This window comes from Mercenaria mercenaria, chromosome 14 (assembly GCF_021730395.1).
Source record: "Mercenaria mercenaria strain notata chromosome 14, MADL_Memer_1, whole genome shotgun sequence".
Taxonomy (NCBI): Eukaryota; Metazoa; Mollusca; class Bivalvia; order Venerida; family Veneridae; genus Mercenaria; species Mercenaria mercenaria.
In genome coordinates, this window is record NC_069374.1 from 48,866,386 (window position 1) to 48,891,326 (window position 24,941).

General features: G+C 36.8%; 1 protein-coding gene and 1 long non-coding RNA gene across 3 annotated transcripts in view; one reads left to right on the plus strand and one right to left on the minus strand.

Moving 5' to 3' along the window:
* The window catches only part of LOC123527524 (28S ribosomal protein S22, mitochondrial-like), a 32,379-nt gene extending 14,859 nt beyond the window's left edge, over nucleotides 1-17,520 (plus strand). For both annotated transcript variants that reach the window (XM_053523440.1, XM_053523441.1), the window contains exons 4-8: nucleotides 3,002-3,154; nucleotides 5,947-6,030; nucleotides 8,462-8,607; nucleotides 11,426-11,513; nucleotides 13,975-17,520. In XM_053523440.1, the coding sequence (XP_053379415.1) occupies nucleotides 3,002-3,154; nucleotides 5,947-6,030; nucleotides 8,462-8,607; nucleotides 11,426-11,513; nucleotides 13,975-14,088 (585 nt within the window). In that variant the 3' untranslated portion in view covers nucleotides 14,089-17,520. The remainder of the gene's footprint in view (nucleotides 1-3,001; nucleotides 3,155-5,946; nucleotides 6,031-8,461; nucleotides 8,608-11,425; nucleotides 11,514-13,974) is intronic.
* Nucleotides 17,521-22,879: 5,359 nt separating this feature from the next.
* Nucleotides 22,880-23,870, minus strand: LOC128548285 (uncharacterized). The gene is made up of 3 exons (XR_008366919.1): nucleotides 23,598-23,870; nucleotides 23,295-23,390; nucleotides 22,880-23,027 (listed from the first exon to the last, which is right to left on the minus strand). It is a non-coding gene; the product is annotated as an uncharacterized LOC128548285 (long non-coding RNA).
* Nucleotides 23,871-24,941: the final 1,071 nt, after the last annotated feature.

Genomic DNA, 24,941 nt, shown 5'->3' on the forward strand with positions numbered 1-24,941 from the left:
TTTGGTATGAAGCATCATCTAGTGGTCCTCTACCAAGATGATTCAAATTATTTCCCTGGGGTCTAATATGGCCCCGCCCTGGGGGTCACATGGTTTATATAGACTTATATAGGGAAAAACATTGAAAAACCTCTTGTCCAAAACCACAGGGCCTAGGGCTTTGATATTTTGTATGTGACATCATCTAGTGGTCTTCTACTAAGATTGTTCAAATTATAGGTTCAAATATGGCCCCGCCCTGGGGGTCACATGGTTCATATAGACTTATATAGGAAAAAACTTTTAAGAACTTCTTGTCAATAACCTACAACATTCAAATTTGGACCACATGTGTGGTTTTGAGTGGCAAGATGAACCTTGACATGAGTTGACCTTGATTTTGACCTAGTGACCTACTTTCACATTTTTGTAGCTACAACCTTCAAATTTGGACCACATGCATAGTTTTGTGCACTGAAAAAAACTTTGACCTTGACATTGACCTAGTGACCTACTTTCACATTTTTGAAGGTACATGCTTCAAATTTGGACCACATGCATAGTTTCTTGTTACGAAATGAACTTTGACCTTCATTTTGACCCAGTGACCTACTTTCACATTTTTCAAGCTACAGCCCTCAAATTTGGACCACATGCATGGTTTTATGTACCGAAACAAACTTTGACCTTTACATTGACCTAGTGACCTACTTTCACATTTTTTAAGGTACAAGCTTCAAATTTTGACCACATGCATAGTTCTGTATTCCATAATAAAATTTTACCTTGATTTTGACCTAGTGACCTACTTTCACATTTCTCAAGCTACAGCCTTCAAATTTGGACCACTTGCATAGTTTTGTGTACCGAAATAAACTTTGAGCTTAAGATTGACCTAGTGACCTACTTTTAAATTTCTCAAACTACAGCCTTCAAACTTGATGCACATGCATAGTTTTGTGTACAAAGAACTTTGTCCTTGAAATTGATCTAGTGACGTACTTTCACATTTCTCAAGCTACAGCTTTAGAATTTGGACCACATGCACAGTGTTGTGTGCAGAAATTAAATTTGACCATGAGCTAGTCAATAAGTCTTGAAATTTGGAACACTTAAAAATGGCACATTGGTGGGTGCCAAGATCACTCTGTGATCTCTTGTTGGTAGAAATAATTTGTGACTGGAGGATAGTTAAAGCAAGTGGTCTGAGTTATGGCAGGAGGCTACTGTTGACATGAGGTCAGTTACAGTAGAGTTCATATATGACAGGAGATAAGTTTTGGTAGGGGATCAGTTATGACAGGGGGTCATTTATGATATGGGTCAGATATTGAGGTCAATTATGACTAGAAGTCAGTAATGGTAGGATGTCAGTTATGCTGAGTCAGCTAGGACAGGATGTCAGTTATTATGCCCCCCTTCGAAGAAGGAGGGGTATATTGTTTTGAAAATGTCAGTCGGTCGGTCTGTATTTAGACCAATCTGTTTCCGGATGATAACTCAAGAACTCCTAGACCTAGGATCATGAAAGTTGAGAGGGAGGTTGGTCATGACCAGCAGATGACCCCTATTGATTTCGAGGTCAGTATTACAAAGTTCAAGGTCACAGTGACCCGGAACAGTTAAACAGTTTCCAGATAATAACTCAAGATTGCTTGGGCCTAAGATCGTGAAAGTTGATAATGAGGTTGATCGTGACCAGCAGATGACCACTATAGATTTTGAGGTCAAAGTTCAAGGTCACATTGGCCAGGAACAGTTAAACGGTTTCTTGACGGTAACTTGAGAGTGGTTGGGCCAGGGGTCATAGAAGATGATAGAGAGGTTCATCATGACCAGCAGATGACCCCTATTGATTTTAAGGTCAGTAGGTCAAAGGTCAAGGTTAAAGTGACCAGGAACATTTAAACCGTTTCCAAACAATAACTTGAGAAAGCTTAGGCCTAGGATCATGAAACTTGATAGGGAGGTTGGTCATGACCTGTAGATGACCCCTATAGATTTTGAGGTCTGTAGGCTAAAGGTCAAGGTCACATTGACCCAGAACAGTTAAATCCTTTCCGCACGATACCTTGAGAACGCTTGGGCCTAGGATCATGAAACTTAATAGGTAGGTTGATCATGATCAGCAGATGACCCCTGTTGATTTTGAGGTCAATAGGTCAAAGGTCAGTGTCACATTGAACCGGAACAGTAGAACTTTTGTTTATAGTGAGCAAATAATATCTCTGTTCCTTGTGCAATTACTGAATGCATCAAGGGGTAGTTTTGTGTTCGACGAGCTCTTGTGTTACATGTATGTCAGCTAGGACAGGATGTAGTTATGACAGGTATCAGTTATGTTAGGTTATCTAGGACAAATGTCAGTTATGACAGGTCAGTTATGTTAGGTTAGCTAGGACAGGATGTCAGTTATGACAGAAGGTCAGTTATGTTAGGTTAGCTGAGACAGGATGTCAGTACTGTAGGAGGTCAGTTATGTTAGGTTAGCTAGGAGAGGAGGTCAGTAGGAGGTCAGTTATATTAGGTCAGCTAGGACAGGATATCAGTTATGACAGGAGGTCGGTTATGTTAGGTTAGCTAGGACAGGATGTCAGTAGGAGGTCAGTTATGTTAGGTCAGCTAGGACAGGATGTCAGTTATGTTAGGTTAGCTAGGACAGGATGTCAGTAGGAGATCAGTTATGTTAGGCTAGCTAGGACAGGATTTCAGTAGGAGATCAGTTATGTTAGGTTAGCTAGGACAGGATGTCAGTAGGATGTCAATTATGTTAGGTCAGCTAGAACAGGATGTCAATAGGAAGTCAGTTATGTTAGATCAGCAAGGACAGGAGGCTGGTTATGCATTAGGTCAGTTACAGTAGAAATAAACAATGAATACTTGGAATCTTGGAGCAGTGGTTAGTTTAAAAGTTTTCAGTGTAACTGGCATATCAGTGTTGCTGAAAATGGTGTTGAACCCAAAAAACAAAATTATCTTTACAGAAAGTATCTTTCATAGAAACTTCTTTAAACATTTTCAGGGTTATTCACTTAGACCTGTAGTTATTCGACATGAGAACGGCCAGTTAAAGCCGGCAGATTGGCATACATTTGACAGAGTATCACAGATTTACTTCCCAGTACCCGGAAGGGAAGTATACCCGCCAAAAATGTTTGAAGAGGATAATTTAGAAGTAATTTTATAAAAGTTTTGTTTGCTGGTGTACCTAATAATTAATTTTGACACATTTTTGTAGCCCTATGTTATTTCTGGTCATGTTAGTTTTAAGTTCACTTGAGCACAAAGGGTGAGCTGTTGTGATCACCCTGTGTACATTGTTCACTGTCATTGTCATCAACACTTTGACTATTAACACTCTAGAGGTCACAATTTTTGCCTAGTGTTATTAAATGAGTTTCAGTCAAAATGTTACTGTTAATAAATTTTTTTATAAACTCGTTACTTGGTCATCTAAGGTAGTAGACCACTAAGTCATAATTATAATAGGACAGTCCCCCCAGCCACAGTACAGTTTAAGTATATAAGAAGTAAAAATGAAGCTCTCTTCTAGAAAATCAAGTGAGCGTTACTGAAGTATGGAGCTCTATGGCAATAACTAGGGTTCGCAGTTATTTATAGTATAGGAAGACGTACCATTTGAGTTATGTCTGAAATATGTAAATTTTGTCTCAAACTTATTTTGTACAGGGCAGTATGTTTGAAGCTTCACATGTAGCACAACTGAAGTCCCACACAATCAGAATCTGTACCCAAAAGTACATTTGAAGTTTCGCCTTAAATGAGTAGCAATATGTGCCTCAAATGTTTTTATGGCCTTGGAGAATATTTTTTTTAACAAAAAGTTGCAGATGCACTTTTTATGCTTTAAACATGGCCATTGATGATAGAAATCAACTTACTGATGCTCTAAAGGCATAACCCTCTTATTTGTATTCAATTTTTGACACAAAAATAATTTCAGAAAAGTCTCCCTTAATACAAAAAAAATTCCAAAAAAGATTGTCTCTGACCTACCTACACTAATTTTTAGCTCACCTGAGCACGAAGTGCTCAAAGGTGAGCTTTAGTGATCACCCTGTGTCCGGCGTCCGTCGTCGTCCGTCGTCCGTCCGTCCGTCCGTCCGTCCGTCGTCAACAATTTGACTGTTAACACTCTAGAGGTCACATTTTTGGCCCAATCTTAATGAAACTTGGTCAGAATGTTACCCTCCATAAAATCTTGGACGAGTTCGATATCGGGTCATCTGGGTTCAAAAACTAGGTCACCAGGTCAAATCAAAGGAAAAGCTTGTTAACACTCTAGAGGTCACAATTTTGACCCAATCTTAATGAAACTTGGCCAGAATGTTACCCTCCATAAAGTCTTTGACGAGTTCGATATTCGGTCATTTGGGGTCAAAAACTAGGTCACCAGGTCAAATCAAAGGAAAAGCTTGTTAACACTCTAGAGGTCACATTTTTGGCCCATTCTTAATGAAACTTGGTCAGAATGTTACCCTCCATAAAATCTTGGATGAGTTCGATATTGGGTCATCTGGGGTCAAAAACTAGGTCACCAGGTCAAATCAAAGGAAAAGCTTGTTAACACTGTAGAGGCCGCATTTATGACTATATCTTCATGAAACTTGGTCAGAATGTTAATATTGATGATCTTAAGGTCCAGTTTGAATCTGGGTCATGTAGGATTAAAAACTAGGTCACCTGGTCAAATCAAAGGAAAAGCTAGTTAACACTGTAGAGGCCACATTTATGACCATATCTTAAAGAAACTTGGTCAGAATGTTTATCTTGGTGCTCTTTAGGTCAAATTTAAACCTGGGTCAGCTTCGGTCAAAAACTAGGTCACTAGGTTAAATCAAAGGAAAAGCTTGTTAACACTGTAGAGGCCACATTTATGACTATATCTTCATGAAACTTAGTCAGAATATTAAACTTGATGATCTTTAGGTCAGGTTTGAATCTGGGTCATGTTGGGTCAAGAATTAGGTCATGGGGGCAAATCAAAGGAAAAGCTTGTTAACACTCTAGAGGCCACATTTATGACTGTAACTTCATGAAACTTAGAATGTTAAACTTGATGATCTTTAGGTCAAGTTCAAATCTGGGTCATGTTGGGTCAAAAACTAGGTCACGGGGTCAAATCAAAAGAAAAGCTAGTTAACACTGTAGAGGCCACATTTATGAACATATCTTGATGAAACTTGGTCAGAATGTTAATCTTGATGATCTTTAGGTCAATAGGTCAGGTGAGCGATACAGGGCCTTCATGGCCCTCTTGTTTATAGCATGTTACCGGAAACAAAGAATCTTTTTTTTAAACCTAAATAGGAATTTCCATAGTTAATCACCTCACTGAATGTTAATAGGAATTTTCATAGTAACTCACCTCGCTAAATGTTAATAGATATTTTCATAGTAACTTACCTCGCTGGATGATTATAGGAATTTCCATAGTAACTCACCTCGCTGGATGATTATAGGAATTTCCATAGTAACTCACCTTGCTGAATGTTAATAGGAATTTCTATAGTAACTCGCCTCACTGAATGTTAATAGGAATTTCCATAGTAACTCACCTTGCTGGATGATTATAGGAATTTCCATAGTAACTCGCCTCGCTGAATGTTAATAGGAATTTCCATAGTAACTCAACTGGCTGAATGATGAATAGGAATTTTCATAGTAACACACTTCGCTAGATGATATATAGGAATTTCAATAGTAACTTACCTTGCTGAATGATAAATACTAACTTCCTTGGTAACTTACCTCATTTAATGATAGATATCGTAACTCACCTCAGTGGTAAATAGGAATTTCCAATGACCATAGTAACTCACCTCACTGAATAATAAACATGAATTTTAGAATGTTATTTTAAGCAGCACAACAGAATTTAATTTCAAGTGATGATATTTAAATATAGGGAATGTTCCTAATCTGTTTTATGTGATTTTTTTTCAGCCATTGCTTAAAGAAGAGAATTATTTGTACATATTGGAAAGGGCTTGTGTCCAGTTTGAACCAGACAGCAGTGATTTTATCAGGGTTTGTGTTATGTTTTTCACATTTGTGTAATCTTTTCAACATTAGAGGCAAATGAACAATTTTATTCTTGATGAATTGTATCCAGTTATTGAGTCTTGCGGTATTTCCATCTTTTGTATGCACTCAGTTCCTCCAGTGAGATGTAAAGAACACATCTGCCTATAGTCCTTTCTGGAGACATACCTTTGCAGTGAATGGATTTTCTTACCAAAAAAAAAAACAACACATACATTTTTACTATCATAATACATCAAGATTTGCTCATGATCAAGGTTACTAGGTCTAAGGTCCAGATGGAGGCTTCCGTGGTTGAATGTTTAAGGTGTCTGACTATGAATAACTTGCCCTTTACTGATGTGGGTTCGAGCCTCACTCTGGAGGCATGGAATTCTTCAAGTTCGGGAGCCATCTAGGTGGCTTATGGAAGGTTGTTGGTTCTACCCAGGTGCTGGCCTATGACTAGATAATGCGTGGAGGGGCACCAGGGGTCTTCCTCTACCATCAAAGCTGGAAAGACACCTTATTACCTTTCATTGCATGGGTGTAAGTTTAGAGAACTTAGACCCAACAAAAACAAGGTCATGGTTCAGAAGTTTTATTTCACGTGTGCTCTGTATCTTTGAAACCACTCAAAGAATTTTCATTTGGAGGTCAAAGGTCAAATTGAAGTTTGTCTGGGGCATTTTTTCTTCATGCATGGCGGGATTTTGATGTAACTTGGGCATGAATATTCTCCATTATGAGATTGAGTGTCATGCACAAGCAGAATTAGTCGTGTCCGACATGATAGGAGTTAAGGCTATTTAATCACAAAAAATGTACCTATCAATTAAACCTGGCCAATTTTCACTTACAGCTGACCATTTGGCGCCGCAATTTATCATGGAGATAGATTGCAAATATAAAGTTACTAGATTGAGAATTGAATAACTAGACATCTGGGTCTACTGATGAAAACCCACATAAATCATTCCTTTTGCTCATTTCAAGAACCAAACTCTAGGCATTAGCTAATTCAAGAATGCTACTTTAACCCTTAGCGTGCTGGCGGCAAGTGACTTTGCCTTTGCGACCAGTGCAGACCAAGATCAGCCTGCACATCCGTGCAGTCTGATCATGGTCTGCACTGTTCGCTATTCAGTCAGTAAATTTTCAGCTAGCACCCCTTTTAACAGTTACTGATTCTGTCCAAATTGAAGCATGGACAAGTTCATTATAGAAATTTAGCAGGGTAAGGGTTAATCACTGTTGTCACAGATACCATGTGACCATGAAAATCATGTGAGAGTTAAGAAGGAAATACAGATAGTACAAAGTTTTCTTATTTCTGATTATTTTTTTATATATATATTTTATAAGCCTAGAATAAAACCTAGATATATACTCTGAAAAATACTGAAAACATTTCAGTAACTAAAATCTAATGTAAATGTCAGATGATGAAAAAAAAGATTTACCAAAATCTGGCGGAGTTCTCTACTGTAAGGGGAGACCACTGTTTAGTAGATTGGTCAGACATATCTTAGTTGCTTCAGTCCTACCAAGACATTGCTGTTCTTTTTTGTACTTACAAGATTGCTTTGATGGTTGCATATGCTAATGAAATTGTTTAAGAGGCCTCTTTTATAAAATTTCTATATCTACCCATCTAGAGGCTCTTTCTGTAAGATGGGTTCCTTTCATAACTTCAGAATTGATAGTATTTTTTGCAAACTCTTGTATAAATTCTGTTGGTATATGAAATTGACTCACTTATTAGATGTGCTGATTTATAAGGTCTGATTTTTAAAGAGAAAAACTCAACTTATAGGTGAATAAATACCGTGAAATCTCAATAAACTTAAAAAGAAGAGTTCATTTTCATCAGTAAGGTGAAGAATTTTGCTTTCATCAACTAAAAATGTGTGTGAGTAAATCATTTAGAACATGTAGAAAGGAGAAAAAAATAAATGCGCCAAACTTAAACAACTAAAATGTGAATAAGTCACATGAAAAGAAAAAAATTGAACTGTGAAGAGGTTATTTCAAAATGTCATGAAGATAATTTTGATTATGTTGTTGAGGGAAATTGCATAAGCTTGAAGAGGTGGCTGCAAAAAAATCATATGAGCCGCACCACGGGAAAACCAACATAGTGGCTTTGCGACCACCATAGATCCAGACCAGCCTGCACATTTGCACATGTGAGTCTGGTCAGGATCCATGCTGTTTGCTTTCAAAGCCTATTGGAATTAGAGAAACTGTTAGCGAACAGCATGGATCCTGACCAGACTGTGCAGATGTGTAGGCTGGTCTGGATCCATGCTGGCCGCAAAGCCACTATGTTGGTTTTCCCCTGGCGTGGCTCATATATTTGATATTAATTGTATATTTGATATAAATCATATATATTGCTTTTAAAGTTACAAAAAATAATGCTGTTCTATTTTAGGTTACACACAGAATTTACGAACATATTGCAGCACACCACTGTTTTGATTGTTTGCGTTCAACAAGATTTTTTGGGCCTATGGCATTCTATTTTGCGTGGATAAATAAAATAGAGCCCTTGTTAGCAGAGATGATTGGCAGGGATCTGTAAGTTTGAGTTTTCATTAAATTTGAACAAAGTTGTTCAAAATTTTTGTACATGGATAAAGCTGTTATGTTAATGTCTCCCACACCACTGTGTGGTGGGAGACATATTGATTTACTCCTGTCTGTCTGTGTGTGTGTCTGTTTGTCACAACTTTTGTCTTCATTTCTCATCCTATCTTTACCAAACTTGAACAAAATGTGTTTGCCAATAAGTTCTGTGCCAAATAAGATAACTAGCCAAATTGGCCCAGGCTCTTTGGAATTATAGCCCTTGAATTATTGATAGACTGCTTACTCCAAAACTTACTGATAGGTCACTTTCTCCAAAACTTACTCCAAGTCTATCAAACGTATATTTTCTGTGAGTGAACAGTATATAAAGACAGATTTACTTTTGAGATGATTTGGGTGTTGTGGGAGACATGTGCTTTCCTAAAAAGCTGTTCTAGTTGACTTTTCAGCTTGACTATTTTAGGAAAATTGAGTGCTATTCTATTCATCCGGACTTCAACTTTGGCATCACACCTTGGTTTAAGTTTTGTGTTGCAAGATTATAATAATTATTTCCTTAGTCTTTACATGTATTGCATTGAAGCCTTACGTGAGGCTTCCTACTTGTCAGATCTACTGAAATGACCAAGTTCAAATTCTTTGAATTTGATACAAATTGTGGCACTTTTCCAAATTAGAAAATTTGATTTGTATTTTGGTTGCAACTCGGTATTATCTACATGTATTTGACTGAAAGTCACACAGTACTCCCCAATCATCAGACCAAGTGAAATATGTTTATTTGATTTAAATAATGGCTCTTTCTCGACAAAGAAAATGTTGCCTGTAAGTTCTGTATGCAAGTAACTGTCAAGCTGTCCCTCAGAAACAACTACATAAAATTTATGTCATAAATATATTAGACTGAAACTTCACACAAAACACCTTTCTCATTGGACATACAAATGTACTTATTTAAACAAGTTAGAAACTTGTGGTTGAAATCAATACAATTTATGATTAAGAAAGAATTAAAGTTTGTTGAGGTTTTTCTTCTTACTTAATCAAGTTAGAGAACTCTTGGTTGAAATTAATTCAACTGATGACCCTTACTTGACATAGAAATAATTTTTTTGAAGTTTTCATGCAAGTTTTTACCAATACCAACACAGAATTTTAATTTGTATTATATTTTATTAAAATGTTTCATGGAAGTCTTGTGAAGTGATTTTAAGCTTTTGGAGAGCCAAGCGAGCTTGTTGTTTTTTTTGAAAATTTTAGAACTATTTTATATACAGAAAATAGAACAGTAACTATAAAAATGATGTTGAAATAAGAGCTGTTAAGGTAGTTCTGCACATTTGATAAACCGTAGTGTTAAAGTAATGTCATTTATCTGGAAAACGTAGAATAAAGCCTGGATTCGTCATACAGATGTGAAAATCAGTTTATGAATTAAAGGCAACCTGTGAATATATTTATTAAATTGTAAGAGTCTCTCTCTTTCTTAAGTTAAAATATGATATTCAAACATCTGACATGTTAAATAATTCAAAATAATGTCCTAAAATTAACTTCAAATAGGCTGTTCACATTAATTATGGCCAAATATCTCAGAAATAAGCACATGGACCTAAACATTTAATTTCACCATATTATAGGCCATATGTTTATTTAAGACTATGAGAAGTTTCATTAAAATCTACATTGTGGACAATTTTCTATTCGCGAAAATGTTATGAAAGTTGCTATTTTCCCATAGACTCTCATGAAAAATTGTGTGAGGTCTAAAATTTTCAAATCGGTCTAGCAAAAAATCAAGCACACAACCATATCCTTTTTATTTGCTGAATTTTGTAGGTATATTCTGAAGTTTTGAAAATCAGAGTTTAATCAAATTCTACATTGTAGAAAAAATTTTGATCCAGACTTGCAGAACTACCTTAAAGGACAGTAATTAGTAACATATGCTAGAGGGGCACCATTCCTTAAAAAAGGAGATAATGCATCTTTGACTGTTGAAAGGGAGACAACTCCATCTGGTTGTGTTCTTATATTTGTAGCTGCATGATATACCTTAGTAACAGTTTTTATACGTCCGTCTCTGTATTATGCAAACACCAATGGCGGGTGGGTTGGTGGCATTCGGCATCCAAAAGCATGTCCGCTCTCTCTAAGTCGAAGAGTTTTCATCTGATCTTCACCAAAGTTGCTGACAATTTTTGTGGGCATAATATCTTGACCAAGTTTGATAACCAACCAAATTGCCCCAGGTACTCATGGATTATTGCCCTTGAATTACTCGAAAAACTGTGATTTTAGCCTTGACTGCTCTTCAAGTCAAATATTTTTCATCCAATCTTCACCAAACTTGCTGACAATGTTTGTGGGCATGATACATTTGTATCTTGGCCAGGTTTGTTAACCAGCCAAATCACCCCAGGCACTCTTGGATTCTGGCCCTTGAATTATTTTGACAGGCGTATTTTGTGACAGTGTGGCACTCTTGTTAAGATTTACAGACCTTTTGCATATTAATATCATGGACATATAACCGTAAAAAAAAGGATATATTCTTACATAAATGAGGAAAACAATCATTTGCCACTGCAATAGTCTGTCATTTGTTTTTCTTACTTTACATTTCTAAGATAATTTAGAAGCCAAAACTCGTGTTCTAATGTTCATGTTGATATGATCAATTTTAAAGAAAGATCATTTTTTCAGCCAAGATCTTGAGGTCAGTGCCTTTAATAGAAGAATATAATTGAATTTATTGAATTTGACATAAGAGGGATATATTCTACATGTTTTGTTATTGTTACAGACTGGTAGATGCAATTGACTTGATCAACTTGAAGAGAATTATTCACAACCAGTCAATAAAAGAAGGAGATATTCTCAAAATTATCAAGGTAAGCTGTAGCGTTACTTGTTGGAGATGTTTTGTTAATAGAACTCTCCCTGAGCAATTTCTAGCTTACCTCAGGGTGAGCTATTGTGATTGCACACTGTCCAGCGTCCGTCCAGGGTCCATCCACTCTCCTTTAAACAACATCTTCTCCTAAACTACTTGGCCAGTTTTGATGAAACTTCACAGGGACGTTCCTTTTTATCTTGTCTGTTTGAAAAATGGGGATGGGTTTGGGGAGGCGAGGCAGGGGCTAATACACTCCCCCATCCTCCCAGCATCAGCATTGGCTTTTTAGCTCACCAGAGCACAAAGTGCTCAGGGTGAGCTATTGTGATCGCTCACCGTCCGGCGTCCGTCCGTCCACACTTTCCTTTAAACAACATCTCCTAAACCAACAGGCCAATTTTGATGAAACTTCACAGGGATGTTCCTTGGATGGTCTTCTTTAAAAATTGTTCAAAGAATTGAATTCCATGCAGAACTCTGGTTGCCATGGCAACAGAAAGGAAAAACTTTAAAAAATCTTCTCAAAAACCAGAAGCCCTAGAGCTTTGATATTTGGTGTGAAGCATTGCCTAGTGGACCTCTACCAAGTTTGTTCAAATCATGACCCCGGGGTCAAAATTGACCCCGCCCTAGGGGGTCACTTGATTTTACATAGGAAAATCTTAAAAAATCTTCTTCTCAAAAACCAGAAGACCTAGAGCTTAGATATTTTACATGTAGCATTGCCTAGAGGACCTCTACTAAAGTTGTTCAAATCATGACCCCGGGGTCAAAATTGACCCCGCCCCAGGTCACTTGATTTTACATAGGAAAATCTTCAAAAATTTTCTAAAAATAAACCAGAAGGCCTAGATCTTAGATATTTAACGTGTAGCATTGCCTAGTAGACTTCAACAAAATTTGTTCAAATCATGACCTCCGGGATCAAATTAACCCCGCCCAATGGGGTTACTTGATTGTACATAGAAAAATCTTCAAATTTTTCTAAAAACAAACCAGAAGGCCTACAGCTTAGATATTTGACATGTAGCTTTGCCTAATGGACCTCTACAAAATCTGTTCAAATCATGACCCCCGGGGTCAAAATTGACCCCGGCCCAGGGGTCACTTGATTTTACATAGGAAAATTTCAAAAATTTTCTTAAACTAAACCAGAAGGCCTACAGCTTAGATATTTCACGTGTAGCATTGCCTATTGGACCTCTACAAAATCTATTCAAATCATGACCCCCAGGGTCAAAATTGACCCCGTCCCAGGGGTCACTTGATTTTACATAGGAAAATCTTCAAAAAATTTCTAAAAATAAACCAAAAGGCCTAGATCTTAGATATTTGACTTGTAGCATTGCCTAGTAGACTTCTACAAACAAATTTCAAATCTGGACCCCCCAGGGTCAAATTTACCCAGCCCCAGGGGTTACTTGATTGTATATAGGGAAACCTTCATAAATGCTAAAAATAAACCAGAAGGCCTAGATCTTAGATATTTGATATGTTACATTGCCTAGCAGACTTCTACAAACTTTGTTCCATTCATGACCCCCGGGGTAAACTTGGCCCCGCCTCAGGGGTTACTTGATTGTACATCAGAAAATCTTCCAAAAAAATTCTAAAAATCATCAGTTTGTTATTTGAAACATTAGCTCATATTACTCTGGTGAGCGATCCAGGGTCATCATGACCCTCTTGTTTTATGTAGCCCAGTGTCATCCTTATTACTTCTTTAGAGTGCTGTACCTTCTTACAGTATCAGTGTTTGTTTGTAAGACAAGTTGTATAACTCTACCTGTAGTATTTTACAGGAAAAGATGCATGTATAAAGGTGTATTTTATAAAAGCTTGAAATGCAGGGCTTTTCATCAGGAAATTGGGAAGAGACCGTGGCCTTTTCAATTTGGAAATTTATGCCTGATATTTGTCCATTTTGGGAAAACTAATCAACTGGAAGTAAACATGGAAAGAAGAATTAAATTTCTCTCCCCTGAAACATAGACTAAAATCCAGGCCATGGAACATAACAGATTAGACTTGTAATGTGTCGCACATGGTTGTGTGCACTGTTAGGCTAATCAATACCAGACAAATGCTTCCTCTGGAAATACTAAAATGTAAACAAAATCTTAACCATCTGTTGGCATGATTTCGGGAAATCTTACCTTGCATTTTGGGAATTGTCTCTGCCACAGTTGGGGAAAAAATAGTATATATTTGGATTAGGAAGTGGCCTTATACAGGCCTCTCTTGTAGAAGGATTAAAAGCCCTGAGGGGCATAACTATGTCAAAATTCAAATCAGACTTTGGGGTTTCTCTTAGTGTAGACTTTGAAATGTTCCAAATTTTAACAAATCAGATAGTTACAGTAACACAGAAGAAAATATCACCCATAAAAGTATGAAACAAACTTCTTGTCAAGTCAGATTTATGGATATCTAACACTGACATAATTTGATTTCAGGATTACTATTTAGAAGACAGCAATAAACACCATATAGAAGTACTGAGGGACGCATTAAATGACTTAGAAAAGAGGCTCGAAGCTAAAATGCAGAAAAAGCAGGAATCTTGCTGATGTAACTCAAAGAAAAGCCGAGCAGAATCTTTGAAACATAGTATTTGATGGAATCATTTAATATGAAAAAAACATGTCACAAGGGAATAGTTTCTAGGAAATAAGATTATAGTTAATTAATTCAGAAAAAGTTCAACTGCCTAGAAGTATATGGTTGTAAGTCTGTAGTAAGTTATAAAGCTCTTATGACTTTACAATTCTCAAGCATCAAAATGTCAGAGTGATACATTAAAGCTCTTGTAAAATGATTTATAAAAAATGTTATAGTGACATAATTCCTTAGTAACTAAGAAATATTTTATTAAGGTTAAAGGTGAAAGTCTGTTGAAACAGGAAATTGTATAGTGAAATAGACATTCGAGCTGCGCCATGAGAAAACCAATATAGTGGGTTTGCGACCAGCATGGATCCAGACCAGCTTGCGCATCCACGCAGTCTGGTCAGGATCCATGCTGTTCGCTTTCAATACCTATTGCAATTAGAGGAACTGTTGGCAAACAGCATGGATCCTGACCAGACTGCGCGGATGCGTGGATCCATGCTGGTCGCAAACCCACTATGTTGGTTTTCTCATGGTACTGCTCATTTGTTGTAATAACATTATGAAATTGTATGAGACAAACATGGTTTGGTCACATATGAGAAGAAATACATGTAACAGCAGAATAAAATCTCTAATGAATAGATGAAATAATGTGAGAATAAAATCTCATAAGAAATACCGTTTTTAGCTCACCTGTCACAAAGTGACAAGGTGAGCTTTTGTGATCGCGCAGTGTCCGTCGTCCGTCCGTGCGTCCGTCCGTAAACTTTTGCTTGTGACCACTCTAGAGGTCACATTTTTCATGGGATCTTTATGTAAATTGGTCAGAATGTTCATCTTGATGATATCTAGGTCAAGTTCGAAACTGGGTCACGTGCGGTCAAAAACTAGGTCAGTAGGTCTAAAAATAGAAAAACCTTGTGACCACTCTAGAGGTCACATTTTTCATGGGATCTTCATGAAAGTTGGTCAGAATGTTCATCTTGATGATATCTAGGTCAAGTTCGAAACTGGGTCACGTGCGGTCAAAAACTAGGTCAGTAGGTCTAAAAATAGAAAAACCTTGTGACCACTCTAGAGGTCACATTTTTCATGGGATCTTTATGAAAGTTGGTCAGAATGTTCATCTTGATGATATCTAGGTCAAGTTCGAAACTGGGTCACGTGCCGTCAAAAACTAGGTCAGTAGGTCTAAAAATTGAAAAACCTTGTGACCTCTCTAGAGGCCATATATTTCAAAAGATCTTCATGAAAATTGGTCAGAACGTTCACCTTGATGATATCTAGGTCAAGTTCGAAACTCGGTCACATGCCGTCAAAAACTAGGTCAGTAGGTCAAATAATAGAAAAACCTTGTGACCTCTCTAAAGGCCGTATTTTTCATGGGATCTGTATGAAAATTGGTCTGAATGTTCATCTTGATGATATCTAGGTCAGGTTCGAAACTGGGTCACGTGCTGTCAAAAACTAGGTCAGTAAGTCTAAAAGTAGAAAAACCTTGTGACCTCTCTAGAGGCCATATATTTCATGACATCTTCATGAAAATTGGTCAGAACATTTACCTTGATGATATCAAGGTTAAGTTCGAAAGTGGGTCACGTCCCATCAAAAACTAGGTCAGTAGGTCAAATAATAGAAAAACCTTGTGACCACTCTAGAGGCCATATTTTTCATGGGATCTGTATGAAAGTTAATCTGAATGTTCATCTTGATGATATCTAGGTCAAGTTTGAAAGTGGGTCATGTGCCGTCAAAAACTAGGTCAGTAGGTCAAATAATAGAAAAACCTTGTGACCTCTCTAAAGGCCATATTTTTCATTGGATCTGTATGAAAATTGGTCTGAATGTTCATCTTGATGATATCTAGGTCAAGTTCGAAACAGGGTCATGTGCGGTCAAAAACTAGGTCAGTAGGTCTAAAAATAGAAAAACCTTGTGACCTCTCTAGAGGCCATACTTTTGAATGGATCTCCATAAAAATTGGCCAGAATGTTCACCTTGATGATATCTAGGATAAGTTTGAAACTGGGTCACGTGCCATAAAAAACTAGGTCAGTAGGTCAAATATTAAAAAACCTTGTGACCTCTCTAGAGGCCATACTTTTCATGGGATCTGTATGAAAGTTGGTCTGAATGTTCATCTTGATGATATCTAGGTCAAGTTTGAAACTGAGTCAACTGCGGTCAAAAACTAGGTCAGTAGGTCTAAAATCATTAAAATCTTTTGACCTCTCTAGAGGCCATATTTTTCAATGGATCTTCATGAAAATTGATCTGAATGTTCACCTTGATGATATCTAGGTCAGTTTCGAAACGGGTCATGTGCGGTCAAAAACTAGGCCAGTAGGTATAAAAATAGAAAAACCTTGTGACCTCTCTAGAGGCCATATTTTTCATGAGATCTTCATGAAAATTAGTGAGAATGTTCACCTTGATGATATCTAGGTAAAGTTCAAAACAGGGTCACGTACCTTCGAAAACTAGGTCAATAGGTCAAATAATAGAAAAACCTAGAGACCATATTTTTCAATGGATCTTCATGAAAATTGGTCAGAATTTTTATCTTGATAATATTTAGGTCAAGTTCAAAACTGGGTCACATGAGCTCAAAAACTAGGTCACTATGTCAAATAATAGAAAAAAACGACGTCATACTCAAAACTGGGTCATGTGGGAAGAGGTGAGCGATTCAGGACCATCATGGTCCTCTTGTTTGACAAACTGAGCCAATTTTGTGGAAAAGAGAATGCTTGTTGATCGAAGTTAAAACATGTGCTGACTTTAATTTTCTAGCCAGTTACCTCAGCAGGTTCGAGTTTCGCTCAGGTCATTGTATGAGGCAGCCGTCTGGCTCGCTAATGGAAGTTTGCTGGTAGTACCCAGAGGCTTGTCTGTGCCCAAAATAATACCCGGAGGGGCCACTCAGCTGGATCTCTCTGTACCATCAAATCTGGAAGTCACAAAATGACTTGAACTGTGTTCATGTTAACCTTTAGCCTGCTAAATTTCTCAAATGGACTGGTCCATCATTCAATGTGTGCAATACCATTTATTATTTGAAGGGTATTCACTGAAAATTTACTGAATAGCGAACAATGCAGACATGAACAGGCTGATCTTGGTCTTCACTGATAGCAAAGGTAGAATCAATTGATGCAAGCAGGCTAAAGGTTAAACAAAGTTATCAGTCAAATATTTAAGCATCTATTATTCTAGTACTTATTTTCTAGAGTACTTTATAAAGTTAAATGTTGATTTATATATAAAGGAAAATGTAATAATGTCTCTGTGTTATACATTAATGAAAATATGGATAGAAATAAAATGGAAGTATAAAAAATCTGATTGTTTTATGAATTAAAAATCAAATTGAAATTTGAATGAAAAAATCTTCAGTTTTTACTCTTTTTAGTTCAACTGATTTTGAATAAAAATCTGTTAGGTATTGTTGTCACTTAATGATCGGTGTCAGTGTGGGCGTTGGTTAATATTTTTAGCTTGACTATACGAAGTATATGGAGAGCTATCCGACCCTTGCGTTGGCGTCTTTCTGCATCCCCCACCCCCTTGGTTAAAGGTTTTTAGACCCTACTGGTGGAAAACCAGTTTCGGGGACTATAGGAATGCACTTTTCCGTCCGTCCGTCCGCAATTTCGTGTCTGGTCCATAACTCTGTCATCCATGAAGGGATTTTAATATTACTTGGCACAAATGTTCCCCATGATGAGACGACGTGTCGTGCGCAAAACTCGGACCCCTAGCTCAAAGGTCAAGGTCACAATTGGAGGTCAAAGATCAACAGGGCTTTTTTCCTGTCCGGTCCACAACTCTCCCATCCTTGAAGGGATTTTAGTATTACTTGGCACAAATGTTCCCCATGATGAGATGACAGGTGTATTTTGACCTATCTCTACCTGGTAAAAAGTTTCTTGTGGACTTACATTATATAGATTTTTTTTGATTTTTTTTTTTTTTTAAAGATTAATTTCCCTTTGTTGTTACTATAAATAACTTTCATGATAACATTTTTATAATCAGCCAAAAAAAATCAATATGAAAACAACTGTGGGTTTTTATATATGCACATTTTAATCCAAGTGTGTTGTTATAACATATTGTATATGTAGTACAATATTGTTTATACATCATTGACAGATATCAGTTCATTATGTTATACTGCAGTAGAGGAAATTAGGTGCCTTCCAGTAGGGGACTTTGTATTGCATGGCAATACTTCATTCACTTGTTTTACACTTTCTCTTTTTATCTCACCTGAGCCAATGGCTCAGGGTGAGCTATTCTGATCACTCACTGTCCGTCGTCCGTAAACTTTTACTTTAAACAACATTTTCTCATAAACTGCTAGGCCAATTTCATCCAGACTTCACAGGAATGTACCTTGGTTACTGTTCAAAGAATTGAATTCCATGCAGAACTCTGGTTGCCATGGCAACCGAAAGGAAAAACTTTGAAAATCTTCTTCTCAAAAACCAGAAGCCCTAGAGCTTAGATATTTGGCATTGCCTAGAGGACTTCTACCAAGTTTGTTCAAATCATGACCCCGGGGTCAAAATTGACCCCCGCCCCAGGGGTCATATGATTTTACATAGGAAAATCTTTAAAAAAATCTTGTCAAAAACCAGAAGACCTAGAGGTTAGATATTTAACATGTAGCATTGCCTTGTGGACCTCTACTAAAGTTATTCAAATTATGACCCCGGGGTCAAAATTGACCCCGCCCAGGGGTCACTTGATTTTACATAGATTTCTATAGGAAAAATCTTCAAAAAATTTTAAAAAATAAACTAGAAGGCCTAGAGCTTAGATATTTGATATGTAGCATTGCCTAGTGGACCTCTACAAAATTTATTCAAATCATTACCCCCGGGGTTAAAATTGACCCTGCCCCAAGGGGTCACTTGATTTTACATAGGAAAATCTTCAAAAAATTTCTAAGAATAAACCAGAAGGCCTAGAGCTTAGATATTTAACATGAAGCATTGCCTATTGGACCTCTACAAAATTTATTCAAATCATGACCCCCGGGGTCTTAATTGAACCCGCCCAGGGGTCACTTGATTTTACATAGGAAAATCTTCAAAAAATTTCTAAAAATAAACCAGAAGACCTAGAGCTTAGATATTTGACATGTAGCATTGCCTAGTAGACTTCTACAAAATTTGTTCAAATCCTGACCCCGTCCCATGGGGTTACTTGATTGTACATAGAAAAATCTTCAAAATTTTCTTAAAATAAACCAGAAGGCCTAGAGCTTAGATATTTGACATGTAGCATTGCCTAGTGGACCTCTACAAAATTTGTTTAAATCATGACCCCCGGGGTCAAAATTGACCCCGCCCCAGGGGTCACATGATTTTTTGCATTGGAAAATCTGCAAAAAATTTCTAAAAATAAACCAGAAGGCCTAGAGCTTAGATATTTGACATGTAGCATTGCCTAGTGGACCTCTACAAAATTATTCAAATCATGACCCCGGGGGGTCACATTGGCCCCGCCCCATTGGATTACTTGATTGTACATAGGAAAATCTTCCAAAAAATCTAATTTTCTTGGATTAAATGTTTGTTTAAAGCCACTTTTTTGCCCCCAAAACAGAGCTACATCTTTAAAACTTTACACAATTGTTTATCCTCATTAGATGAGTAACTAGACCAAGAATCATATCTCTAACCTGTTTTCTGCCAGAATTATGTCCCTTTTTGTACTTAGAAAATTTGAACTTTTCAGTTAAAATTTTTTATTAGGTCTTGTTTACTCGACTGCAAGCCTTGAAATTTAGCAGACTTGTTTATCATTATTAGTTGAGAATGTAGCCAGGTGTTTTCAGTCTGATATGCATGTTGTCTGAAGTATGACATTTAATGTACTTAGAAAATTGGAACTTCTTTTTATTTTGGTCCACCTTACTTGAATTTTGTAAGAGCTATAGTTTTTCAAACTTTGTACATTATCATTAAGTTAGTAAGTAAGTCAAGAACTATAAATCTCTCTTGCATTTTGTCAGAATTATAGACCTGAAAGCAGAAAATTAGTATTCATGTTTCCCAGTCCATCCAACTGTCTGTCACATTTTATTTCCAATCAATAACTGAAGAACCATTTAATCTAGAAGCTTCAACCTTATAGAATCAGGTTTATGATGTAGTTTATCCCTATAGTTTTTGGGGCTAGTCCATCAAAGGTCAAGGTCACAGGGGCCAGAACATGGAAAACCATTTCCGTTCAATAACTAGAAAACCACTTGACCAAGAATGTAAGCTGCTTAGAATGATTGGACATGTAGGGTAGATGTCCACTATCGATTTTGGGGGTCATTCACTCAGTGTCCAAAACCATGTCTGCTCTCTAAGTCGAACAGTTTTCATTCAATCACAATTTTTGTGGGCATAATATCTCTGCCAAATTTGATAACCACCCAAATCGCTCTGGGCACTCTTGGATTATAGCCCTTGAATTATAGCCCTTGAATTACTCGAAATTGGTGAAATTAGCCTTATCCATTCAAGCAGTTTTGTGACCCTCTTGTTATTGAATTGTGTCCCCCACCCTTAAGTTAGAATTTAAGGTTAATTTTGATGCATTTTCACTATATCTGTTAATAAGGAGAGGATTTGATCCAAACTTAAAAAAAGTTGTTCCACATCATCACTCACGTCATGACACAATGGCCATAAATCTTGCACCAATATTTCATAAATTATATTCCCTTTTTACTTTGAAGTTCATTTTAAAGTTTTAGTGCAGTTATGCTCTGCCTCATTTATCACTAAATGGATTTGATTCAAACTTAAAATAGTTGTTCCAACATATCACCCACATCATATGATACAAGGTCTATAACTCTTGGCACCATTCTTTCGAGAATTATGCCCCTTCTTTTACATAGAATTTCAGGTTGATTTGATGCATTTTCATTATATCTCTGTTATTACAGAGAGGATTTGATTCAAACTTGCAATAGGTTCGCATCATATGACACAAGAAACATAAATCTAGCTCCATTATTTCATGAATTATCTCCCCTTTTAATAAGAATTTCATGTTAAAGTTTAGGTGCACTTTCACTCAATCTCAGTTGTTACTTAATGGATTTGATTCGGAATTTAAGTAGTTGTTCAACATCATCACCCACATAATATAACACAAGGTGCATCACTATTGCTCCAGTATTTCATGAATTATGGCCCTTTTAACTCGACTATACGACGTATAAGGAGAGCTATCCTACTCGCCCCGGCGTGGGCGTCTTTCCACGTCCCCACCTTGTTTTTTTTTTTTTTACACTTTCTCTTTTTTCAACTTATCTCTGTAATTACTTGATGGATTTGATTCAAACTTGAAATACTTATTCCTCATCATCATTCACATCATATGACATAAGGGCCATAACTCTGGCACAAATATTTCATGAATTATCCCCCCTTTTCACTTAGATTTTCAGGTGAAGTTTTGATGCACTTTCACTCTATTTCTGTTATTACTGAATGGATTTGATTCAAACTTAAAATAGTTGTTCAGCATCATCACCCACATCATAAGACACAAGATGCTTAACTCTGGCACAATTTTTCATGAATAATTCCCCCTTTCTACTTAGAATTTCAGGTTAAAGTTTTGATGCACTTTCACTCTATCTCTGTTATTACTGAATGGATTTGATTCAAACTTAAAATAGTTGTTCAACATCATCACCCACACCATATGACCAATGTGCATAACTCTGGCACCAATATTTAATGAATTATGCCTCTTTTTTTCTTAGGATATACTTATATAGTGTTTCGATACATTTTATCTTTACCTCTGTTATTACATTAAGTTGATATTTTTGACATAGGCTCAGGCTATTGTGCAATATCTTCATCCACAATTGGAGTCATTAAACACTCCAGTGACAGCTCTAGTTTCCTCAGATGTGCCCAGTTTCACTATCCAGCATCGAAATAGTCGAGCGCTGTCTCCTGTGACAGCTCTTGTTGCTTAGAGTTTTACTTATTGAATGTTTTGATACACTATTTCTCTTATTACTTAATAGTTTTGACACAGACTCGAGCTGTTGTCAAAAATCATCAACCACTTTGGAGTCGGTAAACATTCCAGTAACAGCTCCAGCTTCCTCAGATGTTCATAGTTTCACTACCCAGCATCGAAATAGTCGAGCGCACTATCTCCTGTGACAGCTGTTGTTTAAGGTAGTTTTGCACGTTGGAAAAACTAGAAGTAATTGCGTAACGTCATTATCTGGATAACGTAGAATAAAGTCTAGACTAAATTCTTACTAAACTTCAAAAAGAGAAGAAAAAATGGTATTTTGGCAGCTTACAGTAGACCAAAGTTGAAACTACATACGGAGTCATGCAGTGGGATCAAGGGCAATGTCACCTTAAAATGTGAGCGAAGTAACATTTTGAAAATAAAACTAGTGAACTTGATTTAAACTTAGCTTATAGTCATAGGAATGTTTGGATCGAACATTGTACCAGATGGACTAAAGGCACATGTACAAAAAAGGAAAAACGATTTTCCACGTTTTTTGTATTTTATATTTTCAAATTGAAGTGGGACTTAATCAAGTTGGCAGAATAAAGCAAGAACAAGGTTGTGAATGCATATATATGACCAAGCATATCAAGATCAAGATCACTGTTACCAAAAATAGAAATCAATAAAGTATCGTCCCAATAACTTCAGGTAGAGATTAACTTATGCTATGTGAAACTCGTGTCACTTGGCTAGTTTTACTTAAAGTCCTTTTGTAAATTATAAAGAAGTATAACTGCTAGTGGGGGTTGAGGAGTAGGTCCATCTGGAGGCCGTGTGTAGGAAACAAGCTCTTTGTACCTTTATCAATTTATTGGTTGGTAAACTAAGCATCCTGAAAGTACATAACATTAACAAAACTTACAATCAGGTAATACACATAATAGATACATCAGAATACCATACATATTATAATAAATGCATAAATATCTTATTCATATGGTAATACAGGTTAAAACATATAGTTGTGTGTAGTGGCACCTTGCAGTCATTAAACACAATACTTAGGACATATACTTGAATTATATGTAAACTTACATATACATTAAAAGTATACAATTACATATTACACATGTACATAACAAAACACATGTATGCTTACCAAGTTGTGGACTTAAATGCATCACCACTATAGAAAACATCACCAGCTGCACCAACAACTCATCTGCTCTATCACACTGTGATTCAGGTTAATGGTCTGCAAATGATTAAATTGTTAAATGTGTAATTAAAGAATGAGACAGAGATATGTGAGAAGACTGCCATTTATGAAACATGATTTTACTCAAAATATACTAATCTGTCTTAATCAGAAAAGTCCAAAACTGTAAAGGTTAAAATCATTATCTATCACTTTATAAGACTAGCAAAACTGATAGGAACCTTATAAATGAAAGTAACTAACCTCTGACTAATAATTCCATTCCTTTAAAACTAATATATTACTGATTTAAAACAACCTCTACCAAATACATGTACACAGTATCAAAGCTTTCCAGGTAGTGAGATATTGATCACTGATGCCTAAACCAATCAGAACACAGTCTTTTAGAGGGAACAAATTGACCTAAGGTCAATACACCTGACTGGACACAAACTACAACTATGGTCAAAGGGAGATAACTTAGCTTAAACAACTACTTAATCCAAAGCCTTAAAATCAAGACTGCCACACTCGTATGAATACCAAGGTCGGGGCAAGGACACAGCTACTAAAGATAGAACAAAGAACGTGTCCGCTCAGTCAAGGTCAAAGACGTAGTTCTCCGATCTCTTTGTAACCAATTAACATCTGGTCCTCAAATGGTGATTGGAATTAATGACAGTAAGAATAAAGAGAGTTTTTTTCTCTAATTTTTCTTTAGTCTATCGACACAGGCGACATTCCAGCTTTGATGGTAGAGGAAGACCTCCGTGCATTATTTCAGTACAGACCGGCATCTTGGTAGAACCACCGACCTTCCGTATTCCAGCTGGATGGCCTCCTCTCGTCAAGCATTCAACGCACAGAATGAGGCTTAGACCCACACCGGTGAGGGGCAAGTAATTCGAAGTCAGCGACCATAACTACTCGGCCGTGTAGTCCTCTGGACTAAAAGAGTAAAACAAAACCTAAGTTTTAGAAACAATTACTACATACCAAGGTTTAAATTGCATGTGGACTATTAGGGTCAAGGTCATGCAGTGGACTCTTGCTAACAATAGAAATAAGAAAGTCTGGTCAGTAATTTGCTAAAACTTGAGCAATAGACCTGCAGACTAAACAAGGTTAGGATAGCATACAACATCATGTGGGGTCGAGGTCACTGTTTTTGAACGTTGAGAAAAGGTCATTAGGACCATCAGGACCTTCTTGTGTCTAACGGTTGCATATGCGATTACGCAATCATTTATAAATGGTGCAATCATGTGATATTATACTACTGAAAGGAGAGTGGTAAAAACGCCGGAAAGTCCTGTACGTACATTATAACTTTACGACGTCTGCGTCTGGAAACGTGTCTGCGTTATTCATGATATGGCACCAATATAATGGTTGACTCATCCGGAAGGCGGCCTCGAGACTTCTGAAGCTTTCTTCACTGTTATCAACAAAATGAAGTTCAAACAAAGTCGATGAACTGGCATCCCCCGCCGTATAGGTTTGTGATGAGGAATGGCAAAGAAATATATGCGGCAGAAAGGTTAAGGATGTTACTTAGAAGCATGTAATTTCATTACATTTGAACTTAAAAGAACAGATGTCAAG